The sequence below is a fragment of the Hemiscyllium ocellatum genome, chromosome 29 (assembly GCF_020745735.1).
Source record: "Hemiscyllium ocellatum isolate sHemOce1 chromosome 29, sHemOce1.pat.X.cur, whole genome shotgun sequence".
Lineage (NCBI taxonomy): Eukaryota > Metazoa > Chordata > Chondrichthyes > Orectolobiformes > Hemiscylliidae > Hemiscyllium > Hemiscyllium ocellatum.
This window is the reverse complement of record NC_083429.1, coordinates 30,378,769-30,399,423: the sequence shown is the minus strand read 5'-3', so window position 1 is coordinate 30,399,423 and position 20,655 is coordinate 30,378,769. Positions and strand designations below refer to the sequence as shown.

Sequence of the window (20,655 nt, the reverse complement as noted above, 5' to 3'; positions counted from 1 at the left end):
AGTTCTCAAAATATTTAGATTTAAAGGATATTGCAACTTTGATGGGATGGACAAAAATCAGCATTAATGTTTCACTGCGCATAAAGATATGTGATCAAGGGGTTGACATTTTTTGAGGAAAGGCATAAAACCATTAAAATTAATCTTAAATTGCTCCTTCAGTGAGTGTTCAATTGATCAGATTCTAAAGATATTAAGTCTTTCTTGTAGTAATGTTGACCTGTATGTTATTAATATTAATGCATTCAAATTCAAAAAGCAATTCTTATAATTTTCCAGATCCTAGCTGGATGGAAGGAAACTGTGTGATATTGAATAAAAATTCAGAACGTTAAATGAATACTGAAATGCTTACAATGAATAGCAAGGATGAGAAACTTTTACAGTGGGACTCCAAAACACAGTCATGGAGCTAACATACAGCATATATTAAAATTTAGCTCCCCCGGAAAAAAATGGCATTGGTGAGGAGAAAATAACAATGGACACAATTGCTTAGCAAGTTACAAATGCTTTCCATTTAATAAAGGTTGCTTTCTTAACTGCATTGGGATAAAACAGTGAGTGACACAATTAACAACTCTTGTATATACTTCATAAATTTCTATCATGCAATAGAACACTAACATTTTGTTCTAATGGAATTCATAAAAGCAAATCATCCTGCAAAATAGTATATGATACAGTTCTATTAAATATTCAATGTGTAAATCACTAACTCTTCATCTCCGTAGGCATGGTTAAATTAAAGCTAAATAAAAATTATAGTGCATTTTGTGAAGTAGTCTGGTAAAAATGTAATTATTTATCCAATTTATGAGCTTGTCCAATAAAAGTCTAACATTAAAGATTTAATTTTATCAGAAATCATTCAGTGCCTGTAAAAAAAAGTCTGTGAATATGCCCCATAAGAGACAGCAGCTGCGTTTAGAGGAAAAGATAAAACTACAGTATGTTAACTGCAATCCCTGTCAGGTAACTAGGAGACTGGAGAGTAAAGTACTATTTCTCTATTCCTGCAAAATTAATGCAAGAGGAGAATGGGAGTGCTCTATTCTTGGGATGAAGTATAATTCGTGTCCCTTTTATGTGAACTATAACTACAATCTTGAAATTTTCAGTTTCAAGTCAAACATCTTACATGATAAGCAACTTTACTGCTGGTACCTACCGAAGAGGAGGACACTTGTATTTGAGGTGCCAAGTTTGTTCACTGCCACACAGGTGTAGTTTCCATAATCCTCTTCAGAGACATTAAAAAATGTAAGCATGGACCGGTCCCCAGTTTTCTTAATTTGAATACCATTGAGTCCATTAAGAAGCCTGAAAATTACAAAAAATAACTATTTAGTTTGACTTTTGCATTATACGTAACAGATTATCACTGTTCTATGTGATTCCTCTCCTTTACCTCTGCATTACAGTTAGTGGAATGAGTTCAACCAAGTGGTCCTCAATTGGACCATGCAATTGAAAATATGCCAACCGCAGCCTCGGTTCAAGATTTGGAAGAGCTTTGCATTAACCATGAATCTCTTTACCTATTTTCATATCCAATGTCATAATGTATTGAATATAATACAAGTTATAATGTATTTATAATATAGTAAATACATTAGTTTGAGTCCTCATAGCAACAGAAGCTCTTTGAAGTTGAATTGCATAACCTCAGGTTGCAGTATGTGTTGTAGTTCAGTGTATAAACTCTTTCCCTTATGCTGCATTGGATTGTCAGGTTTCACCAAAAAAAAACTTTTTCATCATTCAAGGGTGGCACATGGTAGCTCAGTGGTTAGCACTGCTGCCTCACAGCACCAGCGTCCCAGGTTTGATTCCAGCCGCGGGTGTCCGTGTGGAGTTTGCACATTCTCCTTGTGTCTGCCTGAGTTTCCTCTGGATGCTCCAGTTTCCTCCCACAGTCCCAAGATGTGCAGGTCAGGTGAATTGGCCATGCTAAATTGCCCATGGTGTTAGATGCATTAGTCAGAGGGAATTGGGACTGGGTGGGTTACTCTTCGGAGGGTTGATGTGGACTTGTTGGGCCGAAGGACCTGTACCCACACTGTAGGGAATCTAATCTAATATAAAACACGCCGTTGAGAGGGTAGGGGGAGCTGAGAGGTTGGTAAACTGCCAAAAGTAGTCTTCACTCAGATAGGTTTTTTTTTGCTGCTGACTATTTCAAGCCAAGAAGGTATGTTAGAATACTTGGATTTTGATTTCTTCAAGTGGCATTAACATATTAAAAGCAGAACCATTGGGATCACCTCGCTCTTCCTTTCTTTCAGAGTTTATCCATAACAGAGTTGGCAGAGGCCAACCTGACAACAAATGCAAGAGGGAAGCATGGAGGCCAGGATGACAAAGGAATGATGATCATAGATTACAAAGCATTGCTAACTTTATTTAAAACACAAAATACTTCAATTAGTCCAATTAAATGACCAACCATGATTAACCTGCGTTTGGTTTGATCAAGTTTCTAAATTCCTCAGTTTAGATTATTACTTGTTAAACAAAGACATCTTTCCAAGAATGCCTTGTTCTTCTTCCTGATGAAGGGTTTACGTCTGAAATGTTGACTCTCCTGGTCCTTGGATGCTGCCTGACCTGCTGTGCTTTTCTAGTGCCACACTTTTCAACTCCTCTTCTTATCACTCATTAAATTAAGAAAATCTGCCTTCCATTCCTGGTCTGATCTACATGCATGCCATCTCCACAGCCTGCCTCTTAACTGCGCTTTGAAATGGTCGCAGCAAATTGCTCAGTTCAAGAGCAATTAGGGGCAGGTAACAATGCTTTCCTTGCCGATAATGAATCATTGTTCATCTACCATTATACATTCAATTTCAATAAATTTGCAAACATTTCAACATCATAATTCCAAACAAACTCATCTCTATCCTCCAAGACCTAGGTTTCAGCTCCCCGCTGTATAGCTGGATCCTCAACTCACTGCCCCATAGATTGCAATCAGTAAGAGTAGGCAATAACACCTCTGCCACCATAATCCTGAGCACCAGCGCGCTGCAAGGCTACGTTTTCAGCCTCCAGCGATACTCCTTATACACTCACAACTGTGTGGCAAAGTTCCATCTCAAATCTATTTACAGGTTTGCTGACAACACCAATGTTTTAGGTTGGATCTCAAACAATGATGAGACAGAGTACAGGAAAGAGATTGAGTGCTTAGCGGCATGGTGTAAAGACAGCACTCTCTCCATCGACATCAGCAAAATGAAGGAGCTGGTTGTTGACTTCAGGAAATGGAGTGGAGGGCAAGTCCCTGTCTGAATCAATGGTGCTGAGGTGGAGACGGTCGCGTCACATTCCTGAGAATGATGATCACCAACGATCTGTCCTGGTCCACTCACATCAACATGATGGTCAAGAAAGGACAAGAACATTTCTCCTTCCTTCGGAGGCTAAGGAAATTCATCACATCCACAAGGACACTCTGACCAATTTTTATGGATGAGGTATTGAAAGCATCCTATCTGGATGCGTTAGTGTTGTATGGCAACTGCTCTTCACAAGACCGCAAGAAACTACAGAGTTATGAACACAGCCCAGTCCATCACACAAACCAGCCTTCCATCCATTGTCTACATCTATACTTCATGCTGCCTTGGGAAAACATCCAACACAAACAAAGACCCCTCCCACCCCTCTTCAATTGGGCAAAAGATATAAAGGTTTGAATACATGTGCAATTAGATTCAAGAACAGCTTCCTCCCTGCTGTTGTCAGACTTTTGAATGGACCTTTCAAATGTTAATGCTGATCTGTCTCTCTCTCTCTCTCTCCGCACCTTCTCTGTGGCTGTAATTTTGCATTCTCTTCTGCTCCCCGATGCACTTTGCAGCATACGATCTGCCTGTATCACATGCAAAACATCATTTTTCTTTTTATTTCGGTACATGTGACTCCAAAATGGAGGAAAAGTAGGTCATTTCAGCCAGAGCGCTCAGTGGTTAGCACTGTTGCCTCACAGCACCAGGGTCCCAGGTTCGATTCCAGCCTTGGGCGACTCTCTGTGTGAAGTTTGCACATTCTCCTGGTGTCTGTGTGGGTTTCCTGCGGGTGCTCCAGTCTCCTCCCACAGTCCAAAAGATGTGAAGGGCAGGTAAATTGGCCATGCTAAATTGCCCATAGTATTATGTGTATTAGTCAGATGGATATGGGTCTGGATGGGTTACTCTTCGGAGAGTCGGTGTGAACTTGTTGGGCCGAAGGGCCTGTTTCCACGCTGGAGGGAATCTAATCTTATTCACTCCATCCATTTCTTTTTGCGTTTATTTCTCTTTTGTGTTTATTTTCTCTTCTTTTTCTTAGTGGCATCCTGAACTCCATGTTTCAGGACATACCCAGATTCCTGGTCTTAGTGAGGACTCAGACCCTCAACTTCAGCACAAACCTGGAAGGTGTCCTCTCAGCATGGTGTGGTGGTCCCTTGGCCAGGTCTGGGGGTCTTTTAGGCCCAGTCTGGCGGTCTTTCAGTGGCCCGTGGTAGTCTTTCAGCCCAACATAGACCTCCAGTCTTGAGGCAATTCTAGAGTGGTCTCCAGGCTTCAAAAGCTTCAAGCTGAATCCTGGCACAGATTGGAATCAAGGCATGGCACATACTGGAATCAAGACCTGGCACAGACTGAAATCAAGGCCCGGCACTGATTAAATCAAGGCCTGGCACTGACTGGAATCAAAGGCGTGGCATAGACTAAATCAAGGCCTGACACAAACTGGAATCACGGAATGGCACAGACTGAAATTTAGGCCTGGCATGGACTAAATCAAGGCCTGGCACAGAGTGGAATTAAAGCCTGGCACGGATGAGAATCAAAGCCTGGCACAGACTGGAATTAAAGCCTGGCATAGATGAGAATCAAAGCCTGGCACAGACTGGAATTAAAGCCTGGCATAGATGAGAATCAAAGCCTGGCACAGACTGGAATTAAAGCCTGGCACGGATGAGAATCAAGGTCTAGCACAGACTGGAGGCAAGGTCTAGCACAGACTGGATTCAAAGCCTGGCACAGACTGGAATGGACTGGAATCAAGGCCTCGCATGTACTAAATTAAGGCCTGGCATGGACTGGAATCAAGGTCGGGCACAGACTGGAATCAAGCCCTTGCATGTACAAAATCAAGGCCTGGCATGGACTGGAATCAAGGCCTGGGATGGATTGAATCAAGGCCTGGCACAGACTAAGTCAAGGCCTGGCACTGACTGGAATCAAGGCCAGGCGTAGACTGGAATCAAGGCCTGGCACAGATTACAATCAAGGCCTGGCACAGACCACAATCAAGGCCTGGCATGGACGGGAATCAAAGCATTGCATGAAGTTGAATCAAGGCCTGACCCAGACTGGAATCAAGGTCTGCCCTGGACTGGAATCAAGGCCTGGCATGGACTGGAATCAGGGCCTGACACAACCTGCAGGCAAGACCTATCATGGACTGGAATCAAAACCTGGCATGAAGTTGAATCAAGGCTTGACACAAACTGCAGGCAAGGCCTGGCACTGACCAGAATCAAGGCCTGGCAGAGACTGGAATCAAAGCCTGGCACAGACTGGAATCTGAGCATGACACAGACTGGAGGCAAGGCCTGACATGAACTGGAATCAAGGCCTGGCATGGACTGGAGGCAAGGCCTGTCATGGACTGGAATCAAGGCCTGGTACAGATTAGAATCAAGGCCTGGCACTGACTGGAGGCAAGGTCTGCCACAGACTGGAATGAAGGCCTGGCACGGACTAGAATCAAAGATTGGCACAGACTTAAATGAAGGCCTAATACAAACTCAAGGCAAGGCCTCGTACAGATTCGAGGCAAGGGCTGGTATGCACTGGAATCAAAGCCTGGCGCAGACTGGAATTAAGGTCTGACACGGAATGGAATTAAGGTCTGGCATGGACTGGAGGCAAGGTGCCAACATGGACTGGGGTAGAAGGACTGTCACTCTGAAGTCTTTATTTCCCTATTTTCTAATTTATTCCTCAGATCTGTAATGCTGAACCTTTTATCTCTTTGTTTTTCTAATTTTCTCCTATCTAACTTGTACTAAAGCATTTATATCTAGGAACCTTTGTACCTCAGATGCCACCATAAGTGGTAACTTGTTAACTATTCACTGTACTCATCTATGTACATGCGACAATAAAGCTAATTCAATTTGATTCAACAATAAATCAATCAATTAACAATTCTGCTGGCATGCTATAGGTTTCTGGGTAACAAAGAATTCTACACATATTCCAGGAATTTCATACTGATAAAAACATTTGCATCACAGCTAATGCCTTTTTTTATTCTATTTGCATATTTGCACATTTCATTCATTTCAATCTCATCAGCAACATTTCCCTATTGTTCTGAAAGGGCTGCAGTAGCATATATATAAACAATGTTATATGAGATAGGAAAAATGTATGTAATTTGTTACATTATTTTCCTAACATTGTTAATATTGTTGACAAATGGGACAAAGATAAACAAAGCTGGTTACTATGGTTTTCAAATTTTCTGTTGTAATATGGTGATTGAGAATCATAGAATCATACAGCACAGAAGAGGTTCTTCAGCTAATTGAGTCTGCACCATCAAAAAAAAAGATGCTGCTTTTGTGGGCGGCACGGTGGCACAGTGGTTAGCACTGCTGCCTCACAGCGCCAGAAACCCGGGTTCAATTCCCTCCTCAGGTGACTGACTGTGTGGATTTGCACGTTCTCCCCGTGTCTGTGTGGGTTTTCTTTGGGTGCTCCGGTTTCCTCCCACAGTCCAAAGATATGCGGGTCAGGTAAATTGGCCACGCTAAATTGCCCGTAGTGTTAGGTTAGGGGTATGGGTGGGTTGCGCTTTGGCGGGTCGGTGTGGACTTGTTGGGCCGAAGGGCCTGTTTCCACACTGTAAGTAATCTAATCTAATCACACTAGTCCCACTTTCCAGCACTTGACCCACAATCTTGAACGTCACGACACTTCAAGTATTCATCCAACTACTTTCTAAAGGACATGAGGTTTCCCGGCTCACATCCTCTTCTGAGGCAGTGGATTCCAGATTCTTACCACACTGAGTGGAAAAAAAAATTTCCTCAAATCTGCTTTAAACCACATGTCTTTCACCTTAAGATTATGCCTCCTTCTTGTCATCCTTTTAACTGAGTGGATCAGCTGCTTTTTATTCACTCTGTCCAAGCCCCTCATAATCTTAAGCATCTCAATCAGGTCCACTCACAACCTTTTCTGCTCCAAAGAAAATAACCCAAGCATATCCAGCCTCCTTCATAATGAAGATGCTCCATCCCAGGCAACATCCTTGTGAATCTCCCTGCAAAGCAATTGCATCCTTCCTAGGGTGTGGCGACCAGAACTGCACATGGTACTCCAACTGTGGCCTAATCAAAATCATGTTCAATTCCAACGTATCTTCCCAGCGCTTATAATTATGCTTCAACTGTTAAAGTGCAGTGTCCTATATGCTTCTTGGCCACTCTATATAACCTGTCCTGTTGTCTTCAGGGATCTGTGGACAAGCAGACCAGGATCCCTGGCATTCTTGGGAATTTCTCAACTCAAAGAAAACAATGGAGAGTGTCTGTATTGACAGAATATGAAGCAAGTTTGATCTTTAGTACACAGAGATCACTTAAATTCCTGTCATCTCTGGTTCACAATTGCTCAATGACCTTGGAGTTACAGCACTATAATTTTACAATTTGGCATTCAGTGAAAAGTGTTGGCAGACTGAAATGCATCACTACATGGTATGCTTTTCAAGCTGAGATAAAAGATCACTGGAAATATTGATGTGCAAAGTCTTTGTTGTGTTGAAAGCCACTTTTCCACAATTATGCTTATCATAAAAATTGAAATAATTTCTGAATCTGAGAGAATTTGAATGGGAAATAACAACTTATTCATGACCACGGGAACTTGGACCAGTTGTTCCATTTCAGGTTTGTGCTTTCTTCTCTGTTTGATTAATATCCTTTGCCAATTTGCATGGCTACTTTTCATATAGTTTCCATCAACATGGTAGTAGATAGCAATCTTGAATTTGCCATCTGTGACAAGCCTCCTGGTATTAAAAAACTCTAATTTTTCATGACTGTTGGTGAAGTTCTGCCACATAGATTTGAACTCTGTTGGTCAAGGCAGCCCATCGTTTCCATAACAGCTCAGTGGTGATTGAGAGACTCAAATCTAGTGAACATAGGTCAATTATTCTTGCTGCTATCATAAAATCTGCCTATCTTATCAGAAGAAGTGGATCTTCCGGGTGGCACGGTGGCTCAGTGGCTAGCACTGCTGCCTCACAGCACCAGGGTTGCATGCTCGAACCCAGACTCGGGCAACTGTCTGTGTGGAGTTTGCACGTTCTCCCCTTGTCTGTGTGGGTTTCCTCCAGGTGCACCGGTTTCCTCCCACAGTCCAAAGATGTGTAGGTTAGGTGAATTGGCCATACTAAATTCCCCATAGTGTTAGATGCATTAATCAGAGGGAAATGGGTCTGGGTGGGTTACTCTTTGGAGGGTCAGTATGGACCGGTAGGCCCGAAGGGCCTGTTTCTGCACTATGGGGAATCTTCTCCCCAGTAAAGTGGAGAAGCTAACTTACCGAGGTGGGATCCACATATGGAGATGCATGTGTCCCTCTGCTCTCCAGTTGTTTGTGGTGGGGAGTGGGAGGAGGTGTTGCGATGGCGGAGATTGAATTGGCTTATTTGTCCAAATAGTTTCAAGCAGCAACAAGGTCACATCTTAACTTCCAGCTTCACAATTGCATAGTATGGGCTGAAAAAGCATCTCATACCAACCAGCTTAATGGGCCTTTGGAAGGATTGTTAGAAAAGTAAACATTTGCAAAATATTACAGAAAATCAACATTTTCAATGTTAACTTCTCATCAATAGTTTAGTCTTGGCCTAATAGCTTAACACATTACCCAGTGCAGCACTAAACCATATGTCTAATTTCTCCCTTGTGCCAGCTAAACTGTTCACAATTGCCTTCAACAATTCTGGACTTGGTTGGAAGCAAAATTGAAATCAGTGCGTACATTTTTCAGTATTATCTATCCTTCCTTGATTAACGCACAATCAACTGAGAATGAAACTAAGCTGATTGCTGACACACTTGGTGATCCAACATCATGTCAACACTTGCAGCCGAGTCTCACACATACAAAATTACCACTGGGCTGTGTTCCTCAAGGATTGCTTGCAGCTGGTACTGCAGCCAGAGTTAAATGATCCACAAGAGAAAAAAAATTTACACAGGAAAGTTTTTAAAGCCTGGAAATATTGGCAAAATTCACAAAAAACAGGACAAAACCAACCTGGCCAATGTCTACCTCACCTGTCCACTCTTTAACCTCAGTAAAGTGATGGAAGGCGTCACCAATATTGCTATCAATGCTCAGCAAATACACTGCTCAATGACACTTTATTTGGATTCTGTCAAGGATACTCTGTTCCTGATCTCATTACAGTCTTAGCTCAAACGTGGCATAAAGAACTGAATTCGAGGGTGTGATTGGAATGAGTACCCGTGGTATCGAAGCCACATGTGACAGAGTGAGGCATCGAGTAGCCCTTGCAGAACCGGAGTGAATGGGAATTAGGGAGGAAAGTCTTCACTGGTTGGAGTCATACCTGGAAAAAGAATGCCAATTTTGGTTTTTGGAGGTCAGTTGACTCAGCTCCAAAGCATCTCGCAGGAGTTTCTCAGGCCAGGTAATCAACCAAGGTTTGTGTTTGTACTTGGACTTGGACTGACAGAATAAACCAAAAGCATCTCTCTCTTGCCACCTAGATGACACCTTGTCTGCTAAATTTGAGTGTATCAATACTCTTGCTAGGAGACAGAGGATTTTTAATGGTAGACTTCACTTTCAAAATTAGCATCACCAGAGACTGAAGATACCAGCAACAATTTTAAACTATCAACCAAAGACCAAAATCTTTGGATGGCCACATCCAACTGGCTCCAACCAGTGAACACTTACTTACCTTTCCTTTCTAAAATAACTTCAATCCCTTGCTTGTATTTTTGCATGCAAGCTGTGGAAGTCAGGACATTTTATAAGATATTTAACAGTTTTACCTGTGTGGGTGCAGAATAAAACTGACCTTTTTTAATGTTAACTCAAACCTACATGTTTGAGTGATTATTCATACAGGAAAATGGATCAGTCCACACTGAATTGATAAACACATTGTCCCAAACCTTTGCTCCAAACAAGGAATGGAAAAAGTGTGGAATCATACCACGCCTCCTCACTCGGTCATAACACCAATATATATTTCTTTGAAACATATCCACATGCTATTTGTCGGCATGACAAAAATAAATATTGTCCCATGTGCCATTTTCACGAGAAATGTTAAAAGGAACCCTCTTTAAAGTTAAACACTACCTTCGGTCTTCTTTGTACCATTCAAACTCTGGTGATGGGACAGCAGCAGCTTCACACTGGAGGATGCCTTTCTGTCCAACTGCTGCTCCGACATTCCTAGTATCAGGGATGTATGGAGGATCTGTAAAGCCAAGCAAAGAGAGCCATCAGTGCTCGTCTGGAACAGCAATTGATCAGCCATAATTTCATTTCTGTTTGAGTAAATACAGGTGGCTCAAAAGGTGCATAGTATAATTCCTATTTAAATGATGTGATAGTGATCTGGCAGTCATGGATCCCGATAATTATTGTTAACAATCAAGTGGGAACTTAGTTAGTATTTCATTTAATGGTAAAATAACCAAACAATTCTTGCAGCTTTACCTTAGTCAGTGAAGGTACTTCTATATTACTGAAAAGTTAGACATAGAATTGTGGGTAAACTAAGGACTGTGGCCATCAAAACCAAGAGAGGTGAATGTCATTGCCATACTATTTCACTGAACACATGATTAAAGCAAACCATCCTTCCTGAACATCTCTATGAATTGCTCCACAGAGACTGGTATTCCATCACCAAGTCACCCTTTATTTACACATGTATAATACTTGACACTGATCTGGCTTCTTTCTCAGAGTGAACAGAACCTCTGTTTATTTTTTTCTCTATCATACTACAGCCTAACTGCGGTAGTGCTTATTTTTACCCCAGCACCCATGCTGTGTGTGTTCAGATGTGAGAACCTCTGTTTATATCTGTCAGCCATAGCTCCCTGATTAGCCCAGGTTAACAACTCCAATCAAGAAACGTGTATTCTATGAGATCCACCCAGCGGATCTTTTTACAACCACTAGACGATACATTGCATGCAGTTTCAGAAGGATTTTGTACAATATTATTTTTATCTACATTGAATAATTAATAGATTTTTTTGCAAGTTTTAGGATATATATGAGGATGTGCATAAGAAAATGGTGCTGAGGAATGGGATTGGAGCATCTTGAGAGACGTTTTTAAATCCAGCCTGCAATGACAGGATATACACTTACTTTCTGTGACAACTGTGTGAGCTTGTGTGAAACGATAGATCAACCGTTTGAATGAGCACCAACAACATGGATAGCAATCATTTCCTTTTCCTGCTTTGTTTGCCTTTGCTCATGTGGAGGTCATAATGTAAGCCATCTAAACTGCCCATTGATGCTTCTAGGTACATCTCTTTTTTGGATGTGTTGTAGTTCAGAGATCAGCAGGTATGCAATGTTGATAATGTAAATGCTGCAAAGAACTGAACAATTTGTCGATTTCAATAAATTTCCATCAATTTTCTTATTACATTGGTACTATTAGATTAATTGAGTCTGAAAGATCAAGTTAGTTTTAATATCAAAATGAAATTTGAACAAGAACATTTATTTTTAAAATAAGAGAAATTCTTCATTACAATTCTTGAAAACTGCAATTCTTCATTGTCTTCTCTTTTTATCCTCAGTTTCTCCTTTCGATGCTGCTATGAAAATATCTCTGGTCTTAATTTCGCATGTCCTGACTTTATTCCTTTATCTACTGAACTGCACTTAGTAATCTTCCTAAAACTTCTTGACTGATATAAACAATTCAATTCGGTAAAAACAAGGACTGCAGATGCTGGAAACCAGAGTCTAGAATAGAGTGGTGCTGGAAAAGCACAGCAGGTCAGGCAGCATCCGAGGAGCAGGAAAATCGATGTTTCGGGCAAAAGCCCTTCATCAGGAATAAACATAAACCATAAACAATAACCCATAAACAATTCAATTGCCTTTTCTCTATCCCATTAGGAGTTTTTGGCTGTTGAATTATAGTCAGATATCGACCTCATTTTGCAGTATTTTATAAGACCCAGAAATGAATCAATATGATGCTTACTTCAGTTGCTAATAAGCTTTGAAGGACCTATACCCAAACAACAAATTAAATTCAAATCATATCATTAATCTTTCATAATCATTGATTATCGACAAAACGTGAGATTTACTCCTTTCATGTTACAACAAGGAGAAACTAGAAGCCAATCCCAAAGAATCTGTACATGCTGTATGAAGCATCACAAGCTAAAGATCTAGCTTTGACACTTTTCTCTGACAATCTACTACATAACAGGCAGTACCTTGAACAAGAGAATGTAAGAACATATTCATTGTGTAGAAAATAATAGGACTGTCTCCCAGGCAGCCATGGGTAGCTTGGATAACAACTGACTTGGGTTGCTTGCAAAACAGAAGCATTTGCATCTCACAGAGGAAGCTGGAATGGGATCAAGTATCAGCTGAAAGGGCTGAGAATCCCAGTACTGAATTGGAAATGCATGTTCAGAAGAAGTGCTAAACATTCGGGATTAGTACAGGTTCCAAGGAAAAAAAGGCTGAACAAAAAAGCAAAGATCTTTGTTGGATCCATTTAAAAGATGCTTACTTAAAGATATTGAAGCTTTCTATTTGTTGAGAGACTTTGCGCTCCTGTAGAATCAGAATATTTATTGCGTGACTATATGCTGTTAAACAAAAACATTTTTTTAAAAATTGAATTACTGTTTCAGAGTTCTGAATCTCTAGAAGATTTGCATGTTGTGGTCCCCTACATTGAAAGTTGTATGAGAAACTCAGTTACAGTACCATATTTTGACCACAGACTTCAAACCATTGTGCAATTAGAAGTCAGAGACACAGGACAAAATTTGCTTTCCAGGGATGGGAAACTAAGATGTCAAAGTTTCTGAGTCTATATCCAACTTCATAAAAACAATCACTTAATGGAATTTTTACAGGGGTGTCCTTATAACTGTGCAGGAGACCTGTTTACTGTCTAATGGAAGATAGTGGTTAGACTGACCAAACTGGAATGGTAATCAGGCTCCTTCCACTATGAAAGAAGAAGGGGTCTACAAGGAAGAGGATATTTCGGGATGGAAACCCCTCTTCCCAAAATTTAAAAATCTTAAAACAAAAATTGATATTTTAGGCAGGGCATCAATATGGGGATGTATCTGCCTGGGGAGGCATTCTGGAGTTCAATCGATGGGCTGCTCCTGAACCCAGAGTTTAGATTAAAGTGGTGCTGGAAAAGCACAGCAGGTCAGGCAGCATCTGAGGAGCAGGAAAATCAACATTTTGGGCCAAAGCCCTTTATCAGGCATAGAGCTGGGCTTTTGCCCAAAACATCAATTTTCCTGCTCCTCGGATGCTGCCTGAACTGCTGTGCTTTTCCAGCACCACTCAAATCTAGACTCTGGTTTCCAGCATCTGCAATCCTTGTTTTTACCTGCTCCTGAACCAGATAAACAGGCCTGACTAGAAAGCTGCCAAGTAAAAACAATGACTGCAGATGCTGGAAACCAGATTCTAGATTAGAGTGGTGCTGGAAAAGCACAGCAGGTCAGGCAGCATCTGAGGAGCAGCAAAATCGATGGTTCGGGCAAAAGCCCTTCATCAGGGTCTGCCACTTGCTGGAACCTGCAAAATCCCAGTTAGTTTTCTTGAATGTTCCTCCACAGGCTCTCGCTGGAGCCAAACAGCCTGAAGATACAATGGACCCAGGAACCAGCATGCCAGGACTATTCTTTAGTTTCCATTTCTCTTGATTCGTCATACCTCCAGGGTCTCAAAATCCTGCCCATAACGTTAATGCAAACAGCAATCTGTTTCATTAACATCTGAAAAGCAATTGTGCACGTTTGTAAAATCTCACAACAACTCAAAATGCATTATGACAAATGGAGTGGCATCACTAATAGATACATTTTAACCAGACTGGGGATGCTATACACTTGTGGAGCAGGTGGGACTTGAAAGCTAGCCTCCTGCCTCAGAGGTAGGAACATTATCCTGAATCCAAAAGAGCCCTCCCGTCTCTGATATAATGCAGGAAAAAGCAATTTGCAAACAAATCCCAAAGATTGCAATTAGATCTATTTTTTCATAATGATGTTGATTGAGGGATAAACACTAGCTAGTGCACCAGGGAGAAATTCTTTCTCTTCTTCAGAACAGAGCACTATAGTGTCAACGAGCAATATTTGTTTAAGTCTCTGAAATGGGATTTGAAGTTGTTTGCAATTCAGGCAAGAGTGTTGCCACTGAGTCGCTGTTGGCACTTTGCTCATTAATCCAATTTTTCCATTGGACTATTCCAAGTTGCTGAATTACAGAATGATTCTTAATGCCTTTTGGACTGCTTTGGTGATTTCTGAATACAATTCATACTCGGTCTAAGAAACACAACTTAAACATTGACTGAGAATTACTGATGACTCTTACTGAGGCAAGTTTTAAGCATGACAAATTAATCATTTTTAAAATGGTGAAGCAAGATTATTGATCTTCATGACTGAATGACAATTTGGTTCAGGCATTAGTGGAAAACCCCCAATCAATAATTCATTTAAGAGCCAGCCAGTTAAACAAGCCTCACATAACAAATGTTGTCATGAACGTTAAAAAAGATGAAATGTGCAGCCAGAATGCTTAATACCTGAATTAACCATGCCCTTGCAGAAAATAAAATCTGAGGAAGGTCGCACAAATCATTAACTGAAGTGACTGAGGATCAGTTCAGTTGGGCATTCTGGCTATTTCCAAATCAGAGATTCAGAAGATGCACGCCACACAATTAATAATTGTGATCGCCATGCTTGTCACAACGTTCTTATTGATTTTTATTGTTAAGTTGAACATCTAAAGGTTAACTCTGATTATATGAAGCTGACACTGATGACAAGAATGACAAGACCTTATTGTGACTCCCATCAATAATTCAAATGAGCTATTCAATTACTGTCCTGAGAGGAGTTAAATAGAGATATTTTCTTCTTTAAAAAAGAGATAATTGCCATTTTGTTTTTTTTTAATTAAGGAGGTTTAATACACAAGACATTCTCCAGCATGGACTTTGACATTTCTAAAAAGTCCACAGTCCTAAAAATGGCGAGGAGTGGATAAAGACTGTGATGCATATGTCTTTGAGTAATACCACAGGAAGCACATAATTGGTAATGGGACCCAGTCTATGGTACCTTGTAAGTGATTCCAACTTCTCTGATCTTTATGGCGAAGGAAAGGTAGTAATCCTGTGAACAATGTGATAATAATAACCTTGCTTGCTTGAAGGGATGCAATAGCACTGAAGTTGATACCCATAAAACCTTTAAAAACTGCAGTTAATGCTGTGCATATCTTAGTGTAAGATTGGAGTAGCAGCTGTGCCAGGTGACATTCAGCTTTCTAACTGAAACAAATACTGATCAGAGATGGCCCAATATTGCAGGATGGCTGTGAGAACTTATACATATTGTTGTTCTTATACAGCGTTTGGACAACTCTAATTGCCTTTGAGAAGCTCCAGGTGAGAACTGACAGTTCATCTTGAGTAGATAAACTCAAAGTACTGTTAAGGAGGGTGTTCCAAGATTTTTAGCTCATGGCGATAAAGAAATGGTAACACATTTTATTGTCAGCATGAGTTGCAGCTTCAGAAGTTCAAGGTGGAGGTGTTCTTATGTGTCTGCTGTCCTTGTTATTCTAGGTGACGTAGTTTGTGGTTTAAGAAGTGCTACCAATGGAAAATAAGCACATGTCTGCCAATTTCAGGCCAGAAGAAGTTTTACCATGTTGGATTGGGAACCTGAGATGCTGTAGGCTTCTTAAAAGAGAACTGCTACAGAAAAAAAAAATCATTGAACGTGTAAATTTAGTGGCTGGTTGGAAAAATATCGACGTGGGACTGATGGGATGTAACACCTAAAAGTGTCAGTGAAACTTCAAATTGTCTGGACAATGAATAGAAAGTATGAATCTCTTGTGAATGCAAATATAAATTAGAGGCTGACGATTGTTTGCTCAACACCCAGCCGTCCACTGCAAGTTACTTCCTAAACCACAAGCACAGTTTCTGTTTTCCCTTTGAGTTACACAAGAACAGGTTTTAAAAAGCCATTTTCAAGTCCACTGGTGTGTGTGCTGGTAGGACTGAACATGTTCATGTGTACTGTTTGGGATCAACCATTAACATGTTGTGAAGGTCACTGTGGAAAGAATTATCCCCAGTGTTGTACGTAAGGACCAGCTCTCACTCTGACTTGTAAAAAATCAGCTCGCTACTAGCCAAACAAAAGGGAAGCACAGCAAAAGAAGAACACCTTCTCACTCTGAACATTGGTATTTAATCACAACTGAAAGGAATCAGCATGACAGAATTTCAGCCAATCTACAAAACTAAGGATTGTGAAACTGACTGTTCAATTGCCATCGTCAATGCTCTGAGTAACCTGTATTACAACAACCAGATTGTGCAACCATCTGCAATTTGGGAAAACTTCAGAGATTTTGCCAAGTAAACTTTTTGGTTCACCCCTTATTTCTAATCTGTATGTATGTGTGCTGCATCAATATTGCTTATCATGTTTAGGAATTAATAAAATCACCTTTTCCAGCAATTTTAAGAAAACCTAACTAAGTTGCCTCCTTATGAAACACAAGTTTATTTGGATCTGGGAGAAAGGTATATAAATTAACCTTATAACCAATCAAGGGGAAGGGTGAATAAAGAAATGGAGTCAGTTCATCCCTTCTCACCCGGAAGTGTAACAATTTGGGGTATTCCTTCTGGAGTCATAATAAATTGAGGAACATCATCTGGGATTTGGTCATAACAGAGGCAGCTTAGTATCTAAAAACTGGTGTTCCTTAGCCTAAATTAATCCTCTGAGTAAGTCAATATTGCTTCACTTTAATCTCAAACTTGCATGCCATAATTTTTTCTTCAGGGATTCTTTATTGTCCTCATTTTACTATGTCTTCATCCTCTAACTATGTTCCTAGTTGGTTTCAAAAACTGCTTCAATAATATATTTTTTGTGACATGAAAACAGTTGAAGGATTAATGTCTGATTCAATATTCTACCTTCCTTTAACCTAACTCTCAACTCAACTGTTTGCCTGTCAGAGACTCAATAATTAGCTACATGTAATGAAAATCTGCCTACACGGATCTGTAGGAGCCATTTAATAATGGCAAATAATATTACAATTTGAGAGGAAAAAAAAATCACACGACAAATTGGAGCAGAGACATCAGGAATACTATAAGCAAAAATGTCAGCATTAATTTGAGGTGCTGGAAGCTCAAAAATCCTTTTGAAACATCAACATGCAATTATGGAATACTTACAAAAGACGATGAAACAATTACTGTACAATAAGAGACATGCAATGTTTTCTGTCATAGAAGAGTCACAGAATTTTTATGTCTCATTGAGGACTGATTTTCTGAACATTCAAATTTTTAATCCAGGTGTACAAAAAGAGAGTTCACAATGGATGACAGCTACCGTTTTCTTTGGTCCAGTTACTGGATTGCTCAGAGAAAAAAAAACTAAGAGCACAAAAAGCAGCAGATGCTGAAAATCCAACATGAACAATATTAGATTGTGTCAGCTACTACATGGAATAGTGAATCCCTTGTATCCCTACATTCCAACCCTCTTTTTATTACACAATAGTTCAGTTGCTCATCAACCTTCCCCTTCCTCTACTATACCACTCTAACCATTTACTTTCTCTCTAGAACAATTCTTAGTCCATTGTCTCAGTATAATTCCCTTTTTGCCTTGCACCATCAATGATCTTATCATTTGATCATACCTGCCCTCATGTTTTTCCCAATCTTTCCATCATTGGAAAATATTCAGGAAATTAGTTTCTTTTAATGTACATCTTCCTGAACCCCCCAATTCATTAATTATCCAGACACTCTGCTTTGTCCTTTCAATGTCTTTTTAATTTCGGGAGTAGCTGGTGTATTCTTGCAGATCTCACTGAGTGGAGTGGGAGCTCCGAAAACTTGGTGGGACTGGTGAGGTGGGGTTGCCAGGGGAAGTGGAGGTATCAGGAGAGGTTAAAAAAATGCAGAAGATTGAGGGAAGTGGGGGATCTCAAACCTGGAACAAGGGTTGGTAAATCAGGGAGTTTAGAAGCTAGGGTTGGGGTCAGAAGGGAAAGAATCAGAGGAGACCAGAGATGAATCACAAAGACTAGAGATGAGTCAGGGTGATCAAAAGAATCATTGAGGGAAGTTAGAAGTATTGGAGATAAGGGTGGGATGGAGTCAGTGTAGGTTCAGGGCAAGAGTGAGATAATCCCATGGAGGAGATTAGCAGGACTGTGGGTGATGAAGATCAGAACAGTTCAAGAGATTTAAACAGTTGGACATGGGGATTGGAGTTTGGAGGTGGTCATGGATGAAGTAGATAAACTGAAGCAGATTGTTCACCATAAATACAGAAATTCCTATATGTCTTCCAGCATCCAAGGAGACAGAAACATTGTGATTTCAATGACTCTTCTTTGGAGCTGCATTCAGAAGTTCTGAAGAAGTCACATTGGACTCGAAACACAAAGTATCTCTCTCCATGGATGCTGCCAGACCTGCTGAGTTTCTCAAGCACTTTTCATTATTATTTCAGATTTCCAGCAATCACAGTATTTTGCTTTTGTTCCAAGATGCATCAGTTTAGCTGCCAGGTTTCCCGAGAGCTGGAAAACTAGATTCGTCATGGTTAGAATTGAAATGGTGATGAAGTATGAGGCCTACAACCATATTTTAATATTTAAATTATGAACACATCTCTTTGAAGTAGGTTTCTCACCCATCCTACATCTCACTTCCATTACAATTGGAGTAGGATAGATTTGTAGTGGGCTTGGGTCAAGATTCAAAACATTGAGCATTTTTACATCCCCTGTGTTTTGATGCACTATTTTGGCTATTAACCATTTTCAATCTAATTGCAAATAGACAAAAATGGCTGAGATTGCCTCCTTCACTAGCGAATAAAGATTTGGGGACAATCCCTTGATCCACATGATAATGTTCGGTCGTTACATTTTTGACCATGCTCGTCTGTTTCCATTGATACTCTTCATAATATACACTCAGCAAAACAAAAAGAACGGGGAGTGAGAGCTGGAAGGATTAAGTTGAGATTTTAAAGGTCTGTAAATGAATCTATCACATGCAGAGAATCTAGTAACAGCTCTGAGTTATAAAATATACAACAGTCACAACATACTTCCAAATCGCAAAACCTGTTTACATTTTAATTACTAAAAAGTGATATGAGAACACAAGTTTGCTGAATTGTTTCCATGATTTCAATTTGCATCAGTCAAACATTTGGCCAACCTTCCTCAAGTAGCAATTTGGCTCTGACAGTAGCCCTACTCCTGAAAACATGGATCTCAACTTGGCCAATTGTGTTTTTGACTCCTGCAACTTAGCTTGGCTGCTATACAAAGATGGAATGAAGAAATCAACTGTTTCGTGAGAAGGTAGATTCAAACCCTCTGCAGACATACCTTCACTCATGTATTGAGAAGGAGTTAAATATTAGTTTAGTTTACAATTCATGGAACAGTCACCACTGTTCCCTGTGTGTGTCTCTCTCTCTCTTTCTTTTGCATTTCCACCAATCCTCATCCACCACTCACGTGCACACAAATGGTTAGGCATGCTGTAAACTGGGTCCCTCAGTGAAGAGCTGCACAGAGTACATGAATAAGAAATGTTTGGAGGGATATGGGCTAAGCCCAGGTAGATGGGGCTAGTTTAGTTTGGGATTTCGGTTGGCACGGACTGTTTCCATGCTGTATGACTCTACAGCTCTAGGAATAGTATAGTATCAGGAGTATCAGAATGCAGGTCGTGCCAAGGACTCTATACAACTTCAATACCCATGAGAGTTGCAGTACTGTCACTTGCTGAGTCAAAGACCGTGGTTATAGTTTAAGTATGAAGGCCATGGTTGGGGTATTTTGTGGTGACAGGAGTAAAATCCTGCCACGTTAGTTAAATACATTAGAAATAAAAATCCAGGGTCATTAATGGTTATCTTGGGCTGAATTTTACGATTTTATGGCTAAATATCAGTTTTGTCAAGGTTCTCACCTTGAGAATGAATGGAGGTTTTTTAAGCTTAGATGTAACTATAATGCAAGATTTAACAAATCGATTAAATAAAAAAAATTAACAGTCTACTGACAAAAAAAAGTTCTGTATATTTTCATTAAATATCAATTTTGTCGAGTTTTTTGAAGGGTTTCTTTCCAGAGATTCCATTTTTCTAAACCTGCCTCAATAACCCCCTACCTGCCTCTATGACCTCCCTTTTGTCTGACTCGATCAAAGCTATGAACTTATGGATTATGGCGATTTACAATTTGATCAAGG

General features: G+C 40.3%; 1 protein-coding gene across 4 annotated transcripts in view; it reads right to left on the bottom strand.

The window, feature by feature from the left end:
- Window positions 1-20,655, bottom strand: part of opcml (opioid binding protein/cell adhesion molecule-like) — a 1,024,953-nt gene that overhangs the window by 60,446 nt on the left and 943,852 nt on the right. For all 4 annotated transcript variants that reach the window (XM_060847054.1, XM_060847056.1, XM_060847055.1 and 1 more), the window contains exons 5-6: window positions 10,419-10,539; window positions 1,172-1,323 (exon numbers count right to left, since the gene is read on the bottom strand). In XM_060847054.1, the coding sequence (XP_060703037.1) occupies window positions 1,172-1,323; window positions 10,419-10,539 (273 nt within the window). The remainder of the gene's footprint in view (window positions 1-1,171; window positions 1,324-10,418; window positions 10,540-20,655) is intronic.